The sequence below is a fragment of the Rhinichthys klamathensis genome, unplaced genomic scaffold (assembly GCF_029890125.1).
Source record: "Rhinichthys klamathensis goyatoka isolate OS25496 unplaced genomic scaffold, OSU_Roscu_1.1 h1tg000178l_1, whole genome shotgun sequence".
NCBI classification, from domain to species: domain Eukaryota; kingdom Metazoa; phylum Chordata; class Actinopteri; order Cypriniformes; family Leuciscidae; genus Rhinichthys; species Rhinichthys klamathensis.
In genome coordinates, this window is record NW_026606707.1 from 1,634,385 (window position 1) to 1,655,502 (window position 21,118).

At 38.1% G+C, this 21,118-nt stretch overlaps 2 protein-coding genes across 3 annotated transcripts in view; one reads left to right on the plus strand and one right to left on the minus strand.

Annotated features, from left to right (window-relative positions):
• Positions 1-1,828: 1,828 nt before the first annotated feature.
• Positions 1,829-12,643, plus strand: mrpl37 (mitochondrial ribosomal protein L37). The gene is made up of 7 exons (XM_056260819.1): positions 1,829-2,338; positions 2,551-2,734; positions 7,833-7,948; positions 9,376-9,561; positions 9,668-9,819; positions 10,453-10,656; positions 12,468-12,643. Exons 1-7 carry the CDS (start codon positions 1,966-1,968, stop codon positions 12,543-12,545), a joined length of 1,293 nt encoding a protein of 430 aa, XP_056116794.1. The 5' UTR covers positions 1,829-1,965; the 3' UTR covers positions 12,546-12,643.
• Positions 12,644-13,562: 919 nt separating this feature from the next.
• ssbp3a (single stranded DNA binding protein 3a) overlaps positions 13,563-21,118 on the minus strand; it is a 28,430-nt gene continuing 20,874 nt past the window's right edge. The window contains exons 6-18 of one of the 2 annotated variants that reach the window (XM_056260820.1): positions 19,917-19,991; positions 19,706-19,765; positions 19,585-19,630; positions 19,376-19,449; positions 18,252-18,337; positions 16,965-17,013; positions 16,842-16,877; positions 16,695-16,761; positions 16,499-16,569; positions 16,338-16,407; positions 16,171-16,199; positions 14,782-14,883; positions 13,563-14,687 (exon numbers count right to left, since the gene is read on the minus strand). In XM_056260820.1, coding sequence (XP_056116795.1) covers positions 14,658-14,687; positions 14,782-14,883; positions 16,171-16,199; positions 16,338-16,407; positions 16,499-16,569; positions 16,695-16,761; positions 16,842-16,877; positions 16,965-17,013; positions 18,252-18,337; positions 19,376-19,449; positions 19,585-19,630; positions 19,706-19,765; positions 19,917-19,991 — 795 coding nt within the window. In that variant the 3' untranslated portion in view covers positions 13,563-14,657. The remainder of the gene's footprint in view (positions 14,688-14,781; positions 14,884-16,170; positions 16,200-16,337; positions 16,408-16,498; positions 16,570-16,694; positions 16,762-16,841; positions 16,878-16,964; positions 17,014-18,251; positions 18,338-19,375; positions 19,450-19,584; positions 19,631-19,705; positions 19,766-19,916; positions 19,992-21,118) is intronic. The other variant, XM_056260821.1, reaches the window with a different exon arrangement.

Genomic DNA, 21,118 nt, shown 5'->3' on the forward strand with positions numbered 1-21,118 from the left:
AATATTGTATTATATTATGAACACACCTATTTGAGGAGGTGGCTGGGCGTCCCAAGAAGCTTCTGCTCCATTGGCTTGTATCACAGGCAGCAAGCTGAAGCTGCCAGTGACTTCAGTGGTCGAGGAGTATAAAGCGTCAAAGACATGCCAGGCCATGATGCTGCGAGACAGCAGGGATGAAAGAGTACGCCAAGCAGGTATTGTCGTCAGGACAGGTCGTAAATGGTCCGCCAGCAGAGCACTGACGGAGGCAGAGGATCGACTGCATCATGCTGACATCGTTGGGACAGTAGCTCTGGCAGGCTTGGACTGGGTTGCTCCACCAGAACGAGCTGGAAAAAAAGCTGGCCCAAAAGAACGGCGCTGCATGGTGCTGAGGGAGGTAAAGCAGAGGAGGAAACCCGGCATGTCAAGGCTATTGCCATGAAAAAACAGGGCAGCTGGACAAGGTGGGAGGGCGTACGAGAAAGGGCCCGGACGTGGCAGGACATCTGAACCATGGAAGGACGTCGGATAAAGTTCTTGATGTGTTCTGTCTACGATGTCCTACTCCATCAAACCCCTATATTTGGGGGATGGCAGAGAGCCCTAGCTGGACTCTGTGTGGAAAGTCAGCCAATCTTGAGCATGTCCTTTCAGCATGCCGGTCAAGCTTGGCAGACGGGAAATTCCGGTGGCGTCATGATAAGATCCTGTCTCGGTTGGCGGATGGTGTGGAACAGGCAAGGAAGAAGGTTAAACAACTCTCCGACGGGTACCACTTTATCCATTTCGTCAGGAGAGAGCAATGAGACGGAGGAGCAGAGGGGTCCTGACCTCAGCAAATGACTGGGAGATGCGAGGAGACCTGAAGAAGCAGCTCAAATTCCCAGAGGAGATAGCACACACTAGCCTCAGACCAGATATTGTCCTCTGGTCTAGAGGTACCACGCAGGTGTTCCTCATAGAGTTAACAGTAGCCTGGGAAGAGAGGATGGAGGCACATGAGTGCAAGCTCCAAAAACATCAAGGCCTTACTCGAGAGCCAGCAAACCGGATGGAAGGCCTGGAATCTACCAGTAGAGGTTTTGCTGGACCGTCGCTCTGGAGAACCCTTGGACTATTGGGGATTGAAGGGATGGCCAGGAAACGGCTGATAGGCAATGTTATCGAACAGGCCGAAACAGGATTTGGATACAGCGGGAGGTGCGGTGGCAGAGCCAACCTGTCGAAGGACTAAAAATGGTATAGAGTTGGGTGGTGGTGGTCAGCAGGGGTAGATCCAGGACGCTGGATCTGCTGTCGTCGAGCCCTCCCGAGGTGTCGTGGGCTTAAATCGACGAAACACTAAGGAAGGGGGGGTGCCCATCTGATGACCGGCTGTAGCCACCAAACTCTTGAGAGATGTAGCCAAGCTTTGAGCTGGCCCAGGCAGAAGGACGGTGCTTGGAAGGAGGAGAGAAGGAGAGGAGAGAGCGATGCCACTGGCTCACAGATGGGGCAGGGCAGAGTACCTGTAAAGGTGGGCCAGTTGCAATGATCACATCGTAATTTGCATATTCTATTATATTTAAAAAGCTTCCAAGAAGACTTTCAAAAACTTTTTTTTAACAAATATTTTTGTTAAACATACATTACATATATGATTTAAACACCACCAACACCAAGTCATTTTGGAATGGCAAGAAAATAGGTTTAGATAAATTTATATTATGCATATTATATTACACAGAGAGTGGCTTTGAGTACGATGCAGCTTCAGACCTGAATACCTGCACTGATCAATAGATGGCAGTGATGACGCGTAATGTCTGTCAACACGACATTCACTGACTCCAGAAGAAGACACTCACTGCTGCATGACGTCACACAATCATGGCCGCCTCCTGAGTGCAACGAGAAAATGTCATAGCGACGAGCATCATTGTGTAGTTGTTTTTTGGCTAATATATCAATTTTAGACATCTGTTGTATACTTTTGGTAAAATGTTTAACGCAACAGTGCAAAGAATAAGGACACCGGCATTTAAAATAACTAAAAGCTGCAAATCAAAAGACTGTCATAGTGTCCTCTATATGATTCCTCATGGACGTCGCTTCTTGTCCACCAGCTCTTGTTTATATGGGAAGATTCTTCCGAGGAAAAAACCTCGGGTGGTCCACGAAATAGCCGGACTGGAGCCGATCACTTATGCTGACAGGATGCACTTTGTACCAGGACTGGCAAAGCCTTGGTTTCCTCCCTGGGACCGTGGATGGAAAGACCCGAGTCACTATACGTCCCCTAAACTAGAAGACATGCCTCTGCATAAAGACAAAACCTGTTACATGTTTAATCAGAGGACGAATGTGCTGGAAGGTAACTTAGTGATAGTTTTTTCTGTGCGTTGTTGTGGGTGAAAATTGGAAAATTTAAGTTGTTTCATTTTTCTCTCACGACAACAGTGAATAGACACACACACACACACACACACATATATATATATATATATATATATATATATATATATATAAACTTTGGTTTGATACGTGTGTAACAGCAGATAATATATGTTTGTGATCTGTTTGTAGGTGTTCGACAAGCCCTCTGGCTCAGTAAGTCAGTCATCATTAAAGGTTTACCTGCTCAGATTCTCACCCTGGCTGAAGATCCAGCCAATCAGATTGAGAATCAAGATGAGAGAGTACAGGACGCCATTAAAAACTCCAGGCTGTGGGACACTACAGAACCCCGGCCGCCCAGAGAGAGATTCTGGTGGGTACCGTATCCTCATTTCTGATCACACTTCTATAGTGTCTAGAAACAACAAGGCTTCTTTAATAATATGGTCTTGTCATAAATGCAACTCCTTAATTAGCAATTGATCTTTAATAATGAAGTCATAAAATCGCTAGATAGCCTATCATGACACCAGCAGCTTTTTCATTAAACCAGAACACATTTACTTCACTGACCTTTTTTTATCAGTGAATTTTTGTAGAGTTGTTGAGCTTGTATTATTGCTAAGAAGCCCAACAACATTTGTGGTATTTTACATAATTTCTTACTGCTAATTATTTCAGAATTTAAACCAATCTTGCTTGCTTTACACAAAAATGAAAATTGTCATAATTTACTCACACAAAAGTGAGTTGAAACACAAAAGAAGATATTTTTTTAATATTCTATCATAATTTCTGTACATCTATTGAAAGTTCATCAAGACATTGTAAATCCAAGTCTTCTGAAGAGGCATGATTGCTGGATATGGTGAATAGATTTAATTTATTCACATATAAACATTGATCATCAGTGCACATCCAATATGGTAATCGGAAGCTCAAACATGCTTGTGAGAACCAATCAGGTTTGTTCACATGTGTCAAGCAAGAAGAATGTTAATTAGCAAGTTACAAAAACAAAACCTAACAGGTATTTTTGTTTACTGTTAAAGCAGCACTAGGTTACTTTTCAACCTTCATAATATATTTCCAAGTCTCTTGTGATGGGACATCGACTTACAATAGGTTGAATGACACGTCTGCCATAGCCTGACGGGGTCTGTAGCGTTTTTAATCGTACTTTTAAACTTCGGGTTTCGGGTAGTAACCGGCGAACAAAGAGAACTACAAAATTCGACTGCTTTACGGCATATACGTCACTCCACCACCACCCCCACTTCCTTAAAATCGGACGTGCGAGCCAAATGTTATAGTCATGGCCGAAGCATCACAGAAAAACAAGAAAGCAAAGGTTTTATCGGAGCAAAGCAAAAAGAGAAAAAGAGAAAGTGATCGCGTTAAAGGCAGAACGAGGATCAACATTGGAGGAGGGGTGCCCGACCGATGCGGACTTGGCAAAAACAAAAAAAAAATCAAATGAAAGCCTGTGTCTAAACGGCGTGCACAAGTTTGGTAGGGGCTACATTCTTGCAAGTAAATATATAAGATGTACAAAATCATATTTTAGGATACCTAACATGTAGGTGATATTTGTTTATTTGTCTTGCCTCAAGCTATAATGCAAATCGATTTGTAAAATTTGCAGATTCATTTATGGTAGCTTGATATTATAATATTGACGATATATGGTTATTATCTACCACTCAAACATTGCATTGAAGTATCATAAAGATCCAGTAAAACGGTAACCAATATACTAGGCTACTATAATGACGCTGGCTTGTAAACGTGATCATCGCGATCATTTGTCGTTAGAAAAAAAATAAAACCCATGAAATTATATTCATATGACATGCTGAAATATATGCCAATGTACCTGGGATGAAGACATTTCACACGCGACGCAAGCAGAACACCTGCATGTGAACTCCTCCTACAGTGTTCAGGGCTATCATGGTTGTCAACAATCGCACGTGCATGTAGGATGACGGAGTTTACGACAGTAGTAGAGGTCTAGAGGACAATACTGTTTCCCAACTGTAGGGGGACCCCACCCCGAGAGCAAAAGTTCCCTGGTGTTACTTTAACAAAAATTAAATGATAGAAACTAGGGGTGGGACAAAATTTCAATAGGGCAATATATCGTTTACCTTCTCCGTGCGATACGAGAATCGATACATAAGCGCCAAATATCGATATTTTAATTAATAAAATAAGACGCTCTAAATAGATTTCCCTGCTCCCAGTGTTGCTACTTCATGGCTCCTCAAGGTAGCGCTCAACACATGAATGAAGGAAACCTGAACATAAGTTAACTAGCCTGAGATAAAGAGGTTTTTAATGGGATGGCGGACAGCAGTGTGAGTAAAATAATAGATGCCCCAGCCACGTTTAAGTCCAAAGTGACAAACATGGGACAAACATGTTGTAAATAGACATCTTTGACGCTCTTCACCGAACGCTTACACAGATACACACGGGAGAGTTTTAAAACAGGCATCTAGCAGCGGAAAGCCTGCTTTCAAACGCTCCCGTGTGTATCTGACTGTGTAAGCGCTCAGAGCGTCAAAGATGTCTATTTACAACATGTTTTTGAAGTGTTGATCATTGTATGTCTAGCCAATCACAGACATAATGGCCAATCAGATGTTTAAGAATATGTTCAACAGTGCTCAAAATGCTAAGGGGAAATGCTGGTATCGTTACATTATTCAAATTTTAAAATACCCAAGTTGGTACCTTTGACAACACTATTCCCAGTTTTTTTTTTTTTTTAAAGAAAGCTGGTAAACACTGAGATGTTCCCAGGTTTAAATAAAAGAGGATGGTAAATTTTGAAATGTACCAGGTTAATATAAAACAAGTTAATAAGCAGGTCAATGTGTCAGTTTACACACAAAGACAAGATTAAGCTTTTAAAAAGTATAAGTATTAAATGTGTAATTCACTTAAAATGTTAATTTACAGATTGAAACACTTTTTGTGCTGTTTTCTAACAGTTTGGACTTTAATAAAGAGAGAAAACCTGCACTTAAAGGGATACTCCACTTTTTTTGGAAATAGGCTCATTTTACAACTCCCTCAGAGTTAAACTGTTGAGTTTTACCGTTTTTGAATCCATTCAGCCGATCTCCGGTTCTGGCGGTACCACTTTTAGCATAGCTTAGCATACATCATTGAAGTGGACAAGACCATTAGCAGTTCTCAAACAAAAATCACCAAAGAGTTTCAACATTTTTCCTATTTAAAACTTGACTCTTCTGTAGTTACATCGTGCACTAAGACCGACGGAAAATGTAAAGTTGCGATTTTCTAGGCTGATATGGCTAGGAACTATACTCTCATTCCTGCGTAATAATCAAGAAACTTTACTGCCGTACCATGAGAGCAGCAGGCGTAATGATATGACGCAGCGCCTGAAAATAGGCCACCTTCCGTCAACACAACGGAACTATTTTCAGGCGCTGCGTCATATCATTACGCCTGCTGCTCTCATGGTACGGCAGTGAAGTTTCTTGATTACTACGCAGGAATGAGAGTATAGTTCCTAGCCATATCAGCCTAGAAAATCGCAACTTTACATTTTCCGTCGGTCTTAGTGCACGATGTAACTACAGAAGAGTCAAGTTTTAAATAGGAAAAATATCGAAACTCTTTGGTGATTTTTGTTTGAGAACTGCTAATGGTCTTGTCCACTTCAATGATGTATGCTAAGCTATGCTAAAAGTGGTACCGCCAGAACCGGAGATCGGCTGAATGGATTCAAAAACGGTAAAACTCGAACAGTTTAACTCTGAGGGAGTTGTAAAATGAGCCTATTTCCAAAAAAAGTGGAGTATCCCTTTAACCTTTTCACAGGCATTTTGTTTTCATAGTTAGACAGCTATTGTGATGTATCATTATAGGATTGTCTAGCAATACATTGATTATTGTAGAATTGCTGTATCGTGATATTATCGGTATTGTGAGCCATGTAGCGATTCGTGTATCGTGTCGTATCATGAGGTACCCTGTGATTCATTGGCTGCCCGTGAACAATGTCTACTTGGTCCCTCAAACACTAGATGTAGCTGAGACTGGAAGAGTTTGGTTTGTGTTGTCGACACTTTAAAAAAAAAATTATTTTTTAAAATTTGTTTAATTTCTGCATGCACTTCAAAAGGATGAGATTCGCGCTGGGATTGATACAGAAAAACTGACATCATCGTTACTGTTCACATCACTGCGTATACAAGCGCTTGAGGAAGATCCACAGCTGAAATTCAGACATTGTAAATGGCATTTGGTTTCCGTCACACGCTGTAAGTGGTAGACCAATCACAACAGACTGACTGAGCCATCTGACCAATCAGAGCAGAGTAGACTCTAGGACTGGAGGGGTTTAGAGAAGTGATGCTATTTTTTTAAACTTGAATGCATGTTAACATATTGAAGGAGGTAAAAAAAAATAGCATAATAATTTTAAGCAACCAGATTTGATTTTTATTTTGTCTTCTATAAAAAAAAAAAAAAAAAACTTCAGTTAGACTGGAAATCAGCGCAAGCTCGCCATGTAAACAACCACAGTTGTCCTTTTTGTTTGTGGTGTTGAGGGTAAATCTGGTATGTTATAGGCAGATGGAACAGTGTATGGTGCAACTGAATAAACACTCGTTTTATAGGGGCCTGTTGGGTTTCATTTAGTTTAATGTAAGTGAATATATTATTATGAGTATAATTATTATACATTTTATGAATATCAAAAAAAAAAAAAACTTACCTTAATTAAAATGCAAAAAAACATACAATTCCAGTTTCGGTGAATAATATAATCTTCTTATTCTAGTTTAAGATAGGCATGTTTAAAAGCATTATATAGATAGTCAGCCATATATCACAAATGTACCATGGAAGCATTACATTGAAAGCAGTGCCACTATAAACATGCAGCTCATTCTGTTCATCTCTGCAGCATAAACAGACCCGCACACGGCAGCTACTGTCCCCTCTAACCCAGCGCTTCATAATTGGCTCAACAGCTTCAATATGGAAGGTGGCATTTGGCCCGGTCCGCGGCGCTCTGATGGAGTGTTGAATTTAATGACGGTCATTAAACACGGGCCGGTCTGCATTCCCAGCAGGCAGCGGCTCTGTAAAGCCTTTATTAATTAATACTGCTCCTGGGAGGTCTGCCATTCATAAGAGCCTCTTTGATATCTCTCATCTCCCCGGTTAAAGTCTGCCCTTTGGTGGCTGTTTTATCTCCCAACTACTGCTGGCCCTTAACATTTTCCTTCTCACAAAAACCCGTCACAGCACGAGCACGAAAAGGCCATATTGACATTGACACGAAGTGACATTACACTCGGGGAACATACGTTTGGTGAATTGGGAATGTTCCCGTTCTGTTCTGTATGAAGCATCAAATGGGTAAAAGAAGGTGTTTTATGTGGTAAACAGTATTTGAGATTGTATTTTATTTTCCTCTATAGTCCCTCGCTCTTGCACAGACTGCTTCACCTGTGTGGCGGCCTGCAGGTCACTTGTCCTGAGCTGGCCAAGAGGATTCTTGCTGAGAAATACAGTTTGGCAGCGACCTGGAGGAGAGGTGGGTGTATATTGGGTCTTCTTTTCAGTCTGAGTCTAGATTTTTGCATTTAGGTGCATTTATGCATTTCATCTGCTATTAGTAGTAGTTAGTAGTCGACCAAATATTGTTTTTGTTTTTTAAATGGCCAGTATGGATGTATACATAGAGTGACGTTCAGAAGTTTGGGAACGATAAGATTTTAAAATGTTTTTGAAAGTGTTTTATGCTCTCAAAGGCTGCATTTATTTGATGAAAAATACAGTAAAAATTGTGTAAATTGTAAAAAAAAAAAGTAAAAAAACTTCTAATTTAATATATTTTAAAATGTAATTTATTCATGTGATAAAGCTGAATTTTCAGCATCATTACTCCAGTCTTCAGTGTCACATGATCCTTCAGTAATCATTCTAATACAATGATTTGCTGCTCAAGAAAAATTTCTGATTATCAATGATGAAATATATTAATATTTTTATGAAAACAAATAATTTTTTTTATGGGGGGGGGGGGATTCTTTAATTAAATAGAAACAGCATTTATATGAAATATATTTTAAGATAATTGTCTTTAATGTAATTAATTTTTGATGATTTTTAACAGGTCTTTTCTAAAAAAAAGTATTACGCTAAAACATTTGGTTTTAGAATGGCATACAGAAAATGATGATCGCAAATGAGATGTTTATTTTAGATTACACAATGTTTACTCGTTTACAAAAACTACAATAATTTTTGAAAACAGAAAAACACTTTTTTCACATTTTCACTGGGCACAATTTTGTCATTGATACCATAGGGAAAAACTACCATTTAGATATTTTTTTAATATTATCTCATTATTTGGTAGCATGTATATTAGGCTGCTGTCACTTTAAGACCTGATGCGTGTGTGGACCCATTATACTGTTACACATGTGTTTTCTTTCTCAACTGTTTACATTCACTTAAAACATAACAGACTGTGTTCACGTGAATACTCGCCAAGACCTGCATTTTGACATTTTGTGTGTATTTGACTGTTTAAGTGCAATAAGTAGCGAGTGAGGGGAGGCGGGTTTGTGTGTTAACTCGCTGTCAGAGATCATGAGAGAGCGAGAAAGCAATGTATCAAAAGCTGGTATCGTCTATTTATTCTGTGAAAATGTTTTATTGGAAGTGTTCTAGATATTCCAGTATCGATATATAAATAGATATCACTACATTGCACTTAGTTTATTATTTCAGATGCCCTTTCAAAAGACAATTGAAAAATGAATATATTATATATAAAATTCAACCTGCCAAAGTGGCTAGTAGGAGTGACTGCGTTACGCATTTGGTGGGTTGGCGGGTGTTAATGTCAAGCCCTGCTTTTTTTTATTTGATTGAAAACGCTGTATGTAGATCAAAACCGGGGAAGAGGCTACCACTCCTGTTACTTACTATGCAAAACTGATCTGTTTCCAGGAGAGGACGTGTTCCAGGTCAGAGGTCAGAACGGGTTGCTGTTGAACTCCATGACCCCTGTACCTGTGTTGGCTGGAGAGGAGCAGATCCAGAGCACTGCTGATCAGGCTCTGGAGACCTTCTACCCCATCGCGCCCACCATCGACCTGCAGTGCACACACGTCTACCAGGAGAAGAACGACACAGGTCAGCCGCTGGCTTCATTCGCGTTTCACCCTGTGTTTAAATCATGCCTACCGGTAGTTTGAAATCATGTCCACGTTGCGGTTCATTGCTTGTTTCCTTTCGCCAGGTTTCAGAGAGGGCTATCCTTACCCTCATGCCCACACTCTCTTCCTGATGGAGATGGGAAACACCCCAAAGCTCTTCCCTGAGCAGCTCCGTGCTAAGATGGTAATGTTCACCTTTGGAAACGCGCTGGCCCGAGCACAAGCCCTGTACGGGGTAAGATCCTAACATCTTTAAAAGATTCATTAGAACTATTGATTAGGGCTGGACGATGTATTGAGTGTTTACGATGTACACTACTGTTTTTTTATTATATATATTATATATATATTTTAAAGTAAATACTATTATTCGGCAAGGATGCATTAAGCTGACCAAAGGTTACCAAGACTTTTACAGTTGTTACAAAATGTAAAAAAAAAAATTAGGTCAAAGAAATGCTGTTCTTTTTTACTTTTTCATCAAAAAATCCTGAAAACAAAAACAAAAAACAGAATCATTCCACAGATGCGTGTAATAATATTATATAATATTCATTGCAAGTTCAAACTGTTTCAATGAATTGACTGAAAACCAAATAGTCTGCTGAAATCTCCAAATGACATTTTTATTAAATAGTTTAGCTAAATAGTGCTGTTTGTTACTGTTTGGTTATATTGGTGCATGAATAAACATATTTCTAGAGCACCCATCCTTGTGTTTACTTAGAGAAAAACATGTCAATGACATTCCTTGATTGTTCATTGTACTTTACTCTTTGCATTCATTGAAATTATTTGAGTTGGTCAATAATAACAAAGCAAAAAAGAAGTTTACAGACAGATGTCCTGTCCTCTGGTCTTCCTGCAGAAAGAGCCCAGAGTTCTGGAGAAGCCCATCGTGGTGCAGAGTGTGGCCACTAACGGCCGTCTCTTCCAGTTCGTGGTGTTTCAGCTCAACACCACTGACCTGCAGTCTGACAGCGGAGTGAAGAATCTGGTGTGGGTGGACGAGGACCAGCCTCTCTACGACTTTGCCAAAGTCCGGCCTTTTATCAAGAAGAAAGTTGTCAAGGTAAAGAGTCGAGTTTGTTCAGATACATTTACTTTGTCCATCAAAATAGCAATATATGGAGTTCCAACGGTAGAGGAATTGAAGAGATCAGAGGTTAAAATGTATTTTAACACAATTCTTCAGCAGTACAAGCACAACCTTTTGTTGTTCTCTCACCATTTTTCTAAGTACTGCTTCTTGAACTGTGCAGTTTGATGCAGGTCAGTGTGTTATGTGGACATACAGTTTTTATCATGTTGTAGAGAAATTACACAGTTAAAACATCACATCTGACATGTAAGAGAGGTATAACATAAAAAAAAAAAGTTACCACTGCAAAACATCCTGGTAGGTCGGGTTGATCAACTTGTTCTTTTTTTACTGTCATTATCAGACTTGGACTTACATTAATACATAAAAACTACCAAAGTTACAGTAGTGTTCATGAAGCCTCTGGAACCTGCCAGTTATGGTAAGGGGCGTTACATTTCCAACACATGCTCTAAGTGGTAGACCAATCACAACAGACTGGGGCCGGATGACTAATCAGAGCAGACTGTGCTTTTCTAAAGGCCAGTTTAAAAAAAAAGAAGAAAGAAACTAAAACCATTTAGACAGAAGGTGAAAACCGGTGCTGCAAGAATGTAGATTATAAGATTTTTTTTTTTGAACATTAAATCCTGTAAAGTTATTTTAGTAGATCCCCTGAGCAACGTTATGAACCTTTAAATGGGCAAAATAGGGGCCCTTTAATACTTTTATTCAGCAAGGGTGCTGATTGTGACAGTAAAGACATTTACAGTGTTACAAAAGATTTCAAATAAATGCTATTCTTTTGAACTTTCTATTCATCAACTAATCCTGAAAAAACGTGTCATGGTTTATACAAAAATATTAACCAGCAATACAACTGTTTTCCACATTGGTAATAATAATAAATGTTTCTTGAGCTGTAAATCAACATATTAGAGCGATTTTCCGAAGGATCATGTGATGCTGAAAATTCAACACAGGAATAAATACATTTTAAAATATATTAAAATAGAAAAGTTATTTTAAATTGCAATATTATTTCACTATATTACTGTTTTTACTGTATTTTGATCAAATAAATGCAGGCTTGGTAAGCAGAAGAGTCATCTGTCAAAAACGATGTGGCCTCCATCAAAAATGTGAACTTCAGTTAAAGGTGCTCTAAGCGATGTCATGTGTTTTTTAGGCCAAAACATTTTTTGTCACATACAGCAAACATCTCCTCACTATCCGCTGGCTGCCTGTCCCCTGAACACACTGTAAAGAAACGCGATCTCTGTAGACAGCCCATGCTTCACAAACAGCACCAAAAACAAACTGCAGCGACCCGCTCCCCAAAACATAACAAACTGTTCCAGCCAATGACCGACAAGAAGGGTTTGGGGGTGTGGTTTGGGGGGTTAGTGTGCGGATGAGGAGGAGGGAGGGTCTAGCTAGCCTCCGTTTTGTTTGACAATAGTTCGAACGTCAACAAGAAGTGACGTCACCCAGGATCGCTTAGAGAACCTTTAATGCTAAGGTTCTTATTTCTGGTTAAACATTGAACTATGTATTTGTTTTGACCGTCTTCGACGAGTTGTGCTGTGCACTGCAGAAAGCCACCATTTATTTTGGTTTACAAAGAAACATTACCTGCTTTGAAAGACCTGAACAATACTTGGAATGCTGTGGTCAACAAATCAGAATTCCAGTAATTGAGTTGTGAAATATAAGAAGGTGGTGTGAAGTTTTCTGTTTTGTGTGACCTCAGTCGTTATTGTTGGTTTGCTGACTGAACGTGTCGTGCTCTTCATTTGTAGGTCCCTGCTGGTTTGTCAGGATATCAGCCTAACACCTTCAAGAAGTTCCTGGCGCTCTACCTACATGGAGCAGCGTGAACAGAAAAAAGCACCTCTGCCACACTTCAATATCTCATTAAAATCCCATAAATGGAAAATAAAGAACTCTGAATAAAATGTTGGCAATTAAGTCTAAACATGACTGTTCCTTTAAATGTCTTATATCTAATACTGACGGAAACATTTGTTTTATATCCACCTATTCCTGACGACCTTACTGCGTTTTGAATTATGGGTGGCACTTCCGGTTTGGGGAACTTCCATTCAAAAAGGCTGAAACGAATCATTTCAAATCATAAGGTTGCCCTACAAATAAAGCTGATCCGTTAGTTTGACTGGATGAGCTGTCAATTTTCCTTCATGATTTATTTTCAGACATCATGAGAATAACGTTATACTTGGAATTTTAACGTGACATGTTATAACAAGAATATCTATGGCAAGAGCTCTTTTCAGTCGCTGCTTTCTTTTCCTCATGATTTTTATTTTTTCCTTTGCAATCCGCTGTAAAAGTATGAAAAAGGACAACATATACGGCACATTTGTGGTCTGTTCTCCCGAATTTAATTTACGATTCACTGGAATGCACGAAGAATCTCGTTATTCTCCTCAAATCCTCACGTCTCTTTCCAGGTTTGTTTTCACAGGTAAATGCAATTTATAATCTGTCAAAATGACGGAAATCACTTTGATATAGTGTCACGTAATGCTGAAGTTAATGAACATTTTTGATTAAGGCTTGTTATACAATATATTTGCCTACTACAGTGATATTTAACCAAAGACTCGCGCTTTTGGGGCTATTTTTGGTTTGTTGAAAGTACCTTGTTGATTCTTTTAAACTTTTAAATTTCATTTTAATGTTCGATGGTTAAAGGGTGAGTCGATTAATGTCATCTCATTGTGACACTTAACGTATTGCGTTCATAGACTGATTGTTTACAGTTTAACGGAAGTTACACCCAATAATTCGCGCAAAGCATCATGGGGCGTAGGAATAAGGTGGAAATATATGTATGTTTATTTGCAGAAGACATGAGACCGAAACAAGAGTGGTATGAACTGAAAAATAATTTAATCATAAAAATTACACAAGTCATTTTACTGCGTCTTCCAAAGAACATAATATACATCGTAAAGGCTAAACAACATGGTGTAACAGGTCAAGAGTGGCCATACAGCATCATGACAGACTAGAGAAAACTTTAAAAGATATATAGCTGAATAACTGTCCTTTGGGTGTTTGCCGCACGTCTTCAACTGTGCCTAAAAGCAAACAGCAATGGGTCAAAAACACAATATAACAGCACAAGGAAAATGAGAACTAAGCCCGTGTGAAAAGATGCAGTTATACGATAAAGTGTTGTTGCGTTTGGCTGAACTGCCATCCAAAAATAATCTCATGTCATCTGAGGTTACCATTAAAAAGTGGAAAATGCCATGAATGTCTCATGTTAGGTGTCATGCCAGTCTTACGGCTCATTACAAAAGGCTTCTGCAGTAAAATCTACTGTTATAAAACAACAAGACATGAAACCAAAGAAACAAAATGTTAATTTTGCTAACAATCCATTGCATTCCCAAGTTTGCGATGAAAGGAAGGACGGCAGATTTGCTTGCGATTCCCATTGGTGCATATATTATCAAATCCGCTGTAGCTGTTCCTCTGGATTAAGTCATTTTCAAGGAAGCCATTACAGTGCGATGAACTTGTTTCGAAGCTTTTTAAGAGATCAGAGACTAGATCCTAAAATACTCTAATGGAATGTTACACAGACGCTGTAGAAGAAGCGCATGGTATTCTGCACTGCATCCACAGTGTGAATATTGTCACGGTCCCGACGGTTTGACATCCATCTAACAAAAAGAAGCTAATTTATCTCGGTCTTGTCCTGTGTGGGCTTCTATGTTAAAATGATACGAAAATATTAAAGTGGTTTAAAATGAGGGAGCTCCCATCTCAGACAGGTCCTTCCTGGAAGCAGATTTCATCTGTCCGTGCTGAAATTAGGAGCATGCACCTCATCCAGAGCTGCGGTGGGATTTGGTTCTCATAGATGTGTGAGATTAGACTCACTCTGGTTCTTGGTGAGGTTGGTCCCCGGTCTTTGAGACACCTACATGTGGCGTCTTGGAGCTGAAGCTCGTCTTTCACACACTCATTGTCATTGTCGGTGAGTACTGAAGAGAGAAAGAACCATTGATTTAGACAGAAGCCCATAAATTCATCGTTATCATGTCATGTGTTCGTGTGTGTGTGTGTGCTGGTGCTCACGCTTTCATTTTGGAACGAGTGAAGGAAGCTTCCACCCAGTTCACTGTCGTCTCGTGGCGTTCCTGGCGGGTTACTCATGCCGCTCAGATTATTAGGGGAGTTCTGAGATTGTAAAGAACAAACACCAAGATGTCAGTCAGTGGTATCCGTCATTATAAAACAGATTGTTCCGATCCTTCATTATGATCAAAGCCGTCGTAAAACACTATAAACAAACACGTGTGACCTCATTACATTAGTATAACTGTGCTTTGTTTTGCTTGGCAACCATTCTGCTGTATGTCTTAGATGGAATGTTTTTGTGATTTCTGAGGATAAAATGTGTAATTATAGGCATTTGACTTTATATATGAAAGCCATCATTACCAAGATTAAGTAGGCCTAAATGATGAATCTTGAGTTTTGTTTATATTTTTTTTGACAACTACATAGCACAAACGACCTGTAATTCAAATAAACGTATAATACATTATACAGGATTTCCACACCTTTTGACTAATGAATGTCCATTATTTTTTTAATCATTGAAATTGCATTCACAAAGAGCATTTTCTCTGCAACAAAATATTTCAGAAATGAGCAGAAAAATGTATACTTTCATTTTCTAAATGTTTTTGAAAGAAGTCTATTATGCTCACCAACGCTGCATTTAAATTATATAATTATGCTGAAAATTCAGCTTTGACATAACAGGAATAAAAGACATTTTATAATATATTAAAATGTAATAATATTTTACAATATATATATACACATTCTATTCTAATATGCTGGTTTGCTGCTCAAGAAACATTTCTTCTTATTATTAATGTTAAAAACAGTTGTGCTGCTTAATATTTTTGTGAAAACATCATTATGTCTTTACTGTCACTTTTAATCAATTTAATGCATCCTTGCTAAATAAAAGTATTAATTTATTAAAAAAAAAAACAGAAAACCTCACTCAGTAGTGAATATATTCTACATAGAAATTCCCAAGACTTAATATTTTATAATATTCCCAGATTTTTTCAAGGCTAGAAAGGACTAATTTAAAATGATATTTCCACGTTTTCCATAAAAAAATAAATAAAAATAATTATATGAATATAATAATAACACAGTTGATTTTTATGTAACTATTAAAAGGCTTAATAAGCACGTTATATTTAAAGTAAAACAATTTGTTAAAAACTAAAATAACTTTATCTATGTTCATGTTTAGTTTAAAAATCCATTACAATACAATACCAATGTCTTGGAAGTTTTGAAATATTTTAAGAACAACCTATGCCAGACCCCTCATTAAAGTTCAATCTCAGTCATATTCGAACATGAACAGACATGCTGTGCTAGTTTTCAGATCATTTCGACAGAAATAATAGGTCTAAATAATAGGTTGAATAATACCTTAGGGAGTCCATCTATGTCACCCGAACCTGTGAGAAAAGTAAAACTGAATCATTTGCAGATCTTTAGATCACACGATGTTCACTGATCTAATTGGGAGGGCAAAAAAAACAAACAAGCAATGTTTTGAAAAATTGATGTAGTTGCCATGGTGAATCGTGTTTTACCTAATGAGCCATTCATGTGATGCGGCTCCAGTCCTCCCATTGGGCCGTCTGACCCTGGACCCATAGGAAACTACAAACACAGACAAGAGAGCATTTACAGGGAGATCAAACACACAATCCATGCAGCACACAGGAACATCAGGAGGAGTGGAGTAACTCACACTAGATCTGTTTCCTCCCGGTGGGACTGAGTTTATCAATGTGTAGAGGTTTTCACCCGAGTTAGTGGAGTCTGTCAACACAGAGGGGGAAGTCACCATGAAACTGTTCTCACATCCTGTGGTCAGGCACCATTTGGGTCTTAAAGGGCCAGTAATGCTGGCAGTAGACCGAGATGTGAATGCGATAAGCCATTACCTGCTGGACTTGGCATGATAGGTGTTCCTGGAGGACATCCACCGCCTCCTGCTCCTCCCGGAGGACCCTGTGAAAGCAGGACAGCAGAGACTGAAGCCTTCATGACAGACAATATCATAAAAGAAGGAAAAAGAAACGCTCAGTTACCACGTATGTTCCTGGGGATGATGAGGAATATGGGATCTGTGAAGCCAAAAGTTTATTTATCAGCCAGGTTTGCCAGATATCATCACTAATTCGTTCTCTATAACATGAGCTGAAGTATCTTACCGTGTTTCCATTATTAGGATTAGGCCACAGTCTGCCTGCTCCTGCTCCCCTGTACAGAGAAACACAGCAGTTTAGATTTAGTAACGGTGATAAGAACATCAAATAAGTTTCTGGTGTGTATTAGACTGAGTGTACAAGTTTAAATAAAACGACAGAAAATAATTCCACTGATGCCACTAGAGTTCAAGCGTTTGTGTGTTTTTATATAAAGCTATTTATGTATTAAAGTGACGCTTCAAAATCAGAGGATTTGCCTCTGAAGTTCACAGTTAAATATTTAGTAAAGAATTGTAAACACATTGTAAAGCTTTAAATTGGAAGTGTGCGTAACCAACTGTATCATCATCGCAATTTTCTAAGGCCTCCAAATGACCAAAACTTTGCCGTCTGTCATCTGATTGATTATTTTTGTTACTTTTTAGCAAGTAAAAGGCCTTTTAGTTTAAAAATGTCCAACAGCAGGTTCATGTGTCTTTCTGATGTAAAATCTTTACTGATTTCTATAAGGTTAAATGTAAGATTGTTAATAAAATTAAAAAATGAACACTTACTGGACCAAAGCAACTTAGTTTTACATGATTATCCATACATTTTCTTTTTTTTTTTGTTGAAAAATCACATTAAAATGTGAGTATCACATATGATACATCAGGTTTTTGAGGAATGCTTTTTTGTCAAATTTCTCAACCATCACAATTGCATTGCATTATTGCATTATATGTTTAGCTTTGATTATAAAACTAAGCATTTAAATATCATCTTAGTAAGACATTATTGGGAGCTGACAACTGATAATTGTATTATATTTTATGCAAGTAGTCTGCTATACTGCTATAAAGATCTCACTGATTTACATTACAAGCTATCAGAATTGAATTTTTTCCTCAGTTTGGCCCTCTAGATAAAATCTAGGTGTTTTTTGTTCCTCTTTGAATATGAGATTCATATTCTCACTAAATCATAATCTCTGAGTAATGGTGAATCGAATATGATACTCAACAAAAAACAAATATGCAAACTTTTTTTGTTGTTGAATATTTTGACTAAAGGTTCAATAAAATGTTCCATTTAAAAAAACATGCCAGGCTTTACAGGGTTAAATACTTCCTCCATTCCTAGTTTAATATGCAGAGACAACATAACAAAAGTCATCTGAATGTTAATCCTCCTCTAATGTTTTGATTGCACCCAGAGACACTTTTCTGTTTGATTGAGCATCCTGACCAGTCCGACACAGAGACATACACATGAAATCCCACAAATGCGATAGACTGGGAAAGTCCTTACATATTCACGCCTGGCATTCCAGGGCCCATAGAGTTTGGAGGCCTCATTCCTCCGCCATAGTTCTGTAACGATAACCAAGGATCAGACTACGATGCCCAGCACCCGAGACGACACCGCGAGAGAGGAGAGAACAAGGACATGGTTAGTTTAGAGGAAAACGGGCTGAACATAACAAGGGTTATGGCTGATATGAAAGAAGATCAATGCTGTAGTAAAGACTGTGAACGCGTGGATACCGTACAAACGCTGAATAAGGACTGACTCAGGTTCAGAACACAAGAAATACATTCAAATAATTGGTGTACGAGTAGGGTTGGGTGATATATATCGAATATTGGCAATATTTTCCCAAATGATTTTGCTGCCAATTCTAGTTGTGTTCTGAACTGAAATTTAGGTAGCAGTCCTGTTTCCCATACATACTATGTACTTGTTATAGTAATTACAAAAACTGGGTAATAGCTAGGTACTAACCCTCAACCTACCACTAAACCTGACCTTAACTCAAGTAGTTACCTAAGAAAGTACTGGTTATATAAGGCAAGTACACTGTAAGTACACATAAGTGCACATACTGTAAAATAACCAACATTTAAGTAGAAAAAAAAGCTATTAGAGTTGGTGGGAAAGTGTCGATTCCAATGAACTGGTTCAAAACTCTGATTCAACAACGCACTTGCATCATTCCTCAAAAATATTATCATAAGTATATTTAAAAGTTTGGACACAGAAGAAATATAAATAATTTTTTGTTTCATTTTAACTGTATTTGACGGTTTTCAAAAATATTTTTTAAAAATCGTACCGACCCTAAACATTTGAACATTAGTATAGTCTGTTATACTATACAAAATACAGTACAAACAGTAGTATTGTGAAATATTATTACAATTTAAAAGAACTGTTATCTACCTGAAAATATTATAAAATGTCATTTATTCTTTACTGAATAAAAGCATTCATTTCTTCTCTCTTTTTTATATATATATGATATTTAAAATTAAATAGTGAGGTAAAAAATATTGAAATATAGTTGTTCTAACTATATCACCCAGTCCTAGTGGTGGTGAGCAACTCATTCAACGATATTCGGGTTTTTGTGAATGACAGCATAAGATCCAGACCTGTAGTCCCGGTCCCATTGGGCCCATTCCTCGAGGAACGTTCATTCTCTGCATGGTTGCCAAGTTTGGATGGCCTGAGCAAATAATAACATCATTAAAAATTGAACAGACATGCACTTCAAAATAAAAAATCGATGAAATGACAATGCTGAATTTGCACTTGCAGAGAAGTTGCCCATCAACAAACACTGATCTCATTATTCTCTCACCTGTTGGTCGTGTAGGGTCCATCATGTTTGGCTGCCCACCGGGAGGCTAAAGAAACAGAGACAGTCAGCTGCTAAAATAAGTCAGAGTAAATAAACTCAAAACATTTTTAATGCGACTTACCGGGTTACCCATTCTGATGGGCGGCCGAGGTCCTCCAGCATAGCGAGGAGACATAAAAGGCTGGAAAAAGGGAACAAACAGTGACATACAGTTTTAACAATGTGACCTACACAAAAGCTGACAGGTAGAAGGAGGGGGGGGGGGGGGGGGGGCTATTTTAGCAGAACGTGTGCCTAACCGATATAAGCAGAGAGAGCGTGTGTGCTGTTACCTGTCCGTGCGCCCCCATCATGTTAGAGTTTGGAGGTAGCTGAGCGTGAGGGGAGGCTTGGGAACCAGGTGGTCCCTGCAGAGAGGGTGGGTGGGGGGAGCAAGTGGAGGTTGCCATAGTACCAGCAACGAAATGCCAAGAGAAAGACAGAGCAAAGTCAAAGACAGGACAGGTGAAAGCGACAGGTGCAGCAGATCCAGAGAACAGAGACAAGGGCAAAAGCTCAGAACTAGTTTGATGTGGAGCTGATATCACTTATGGTTCTTACCTGGTTTTGCTTTAAGACCCTATTATACTGGAAATCAAGTGGCGACCCCATATTTATATATTTATATAAATATAAAAATATACACACCTAAATATTTATTAATCGATGAATATTATACAAATTATTCATGGTATTAATCAATTAATAAATATCTGATTTTAAATGTGTATTATTATTATTATTATTAAGGCAATAATAGAGAACAGAAAACACCATGTTAATTATTTGTGCAAGTGATCCTGTATTTAATGATTGGGTTGGTATTTATGGTCTGGGTATTTTCTTTTACCTTGTATAGTTTTGGTTACAGTTTTTGAGTTGAGATTTGAATTTTTTGGAAAGTTGTGAGTAATTCTACCAAATAACATACATTTCCACCCAAATATTGTTATATTTGACACAAATGGATGCACAGCTTTTTACATCAACAACACAATGAATGGGAAGTACTTCCCTATAGACATTTCTAATGTCACAAAACATTTCTATTACAAATAAAATGCTGTTCTTTTGAATTTTCTGTTAATAAAAAAATAGAAATTGAAAAAATCTATTTCGGTTTCCACAAAACTATTAAGCAGCACAACCGTTTTCAGAATTGATAAAAATAATAAATGTTTCTTGAGCATCAAATCAGGATATTAGAATGATTTCTGAAGGATCATGTGACACTGAAGACTGGAGTGATGACACTTTTTTAAATTAATTTACTGCAGCCTTCTTTCTAAACATAAAAAAACTACTACTCCCAAACTTTTGAATAAATACAGTATGCTTACAACACAGTATTGTTGAAATCATACTTGATTCTGATTGGTTGACAGACATTGCAACATCTTGTCTGTAACTCATTTTCTATAATAAAAATTACATAAAGATAATATATTTTGAATTTTTTTCTCTCAATTCTGTTGGATTTAAAAATAAATTTGCA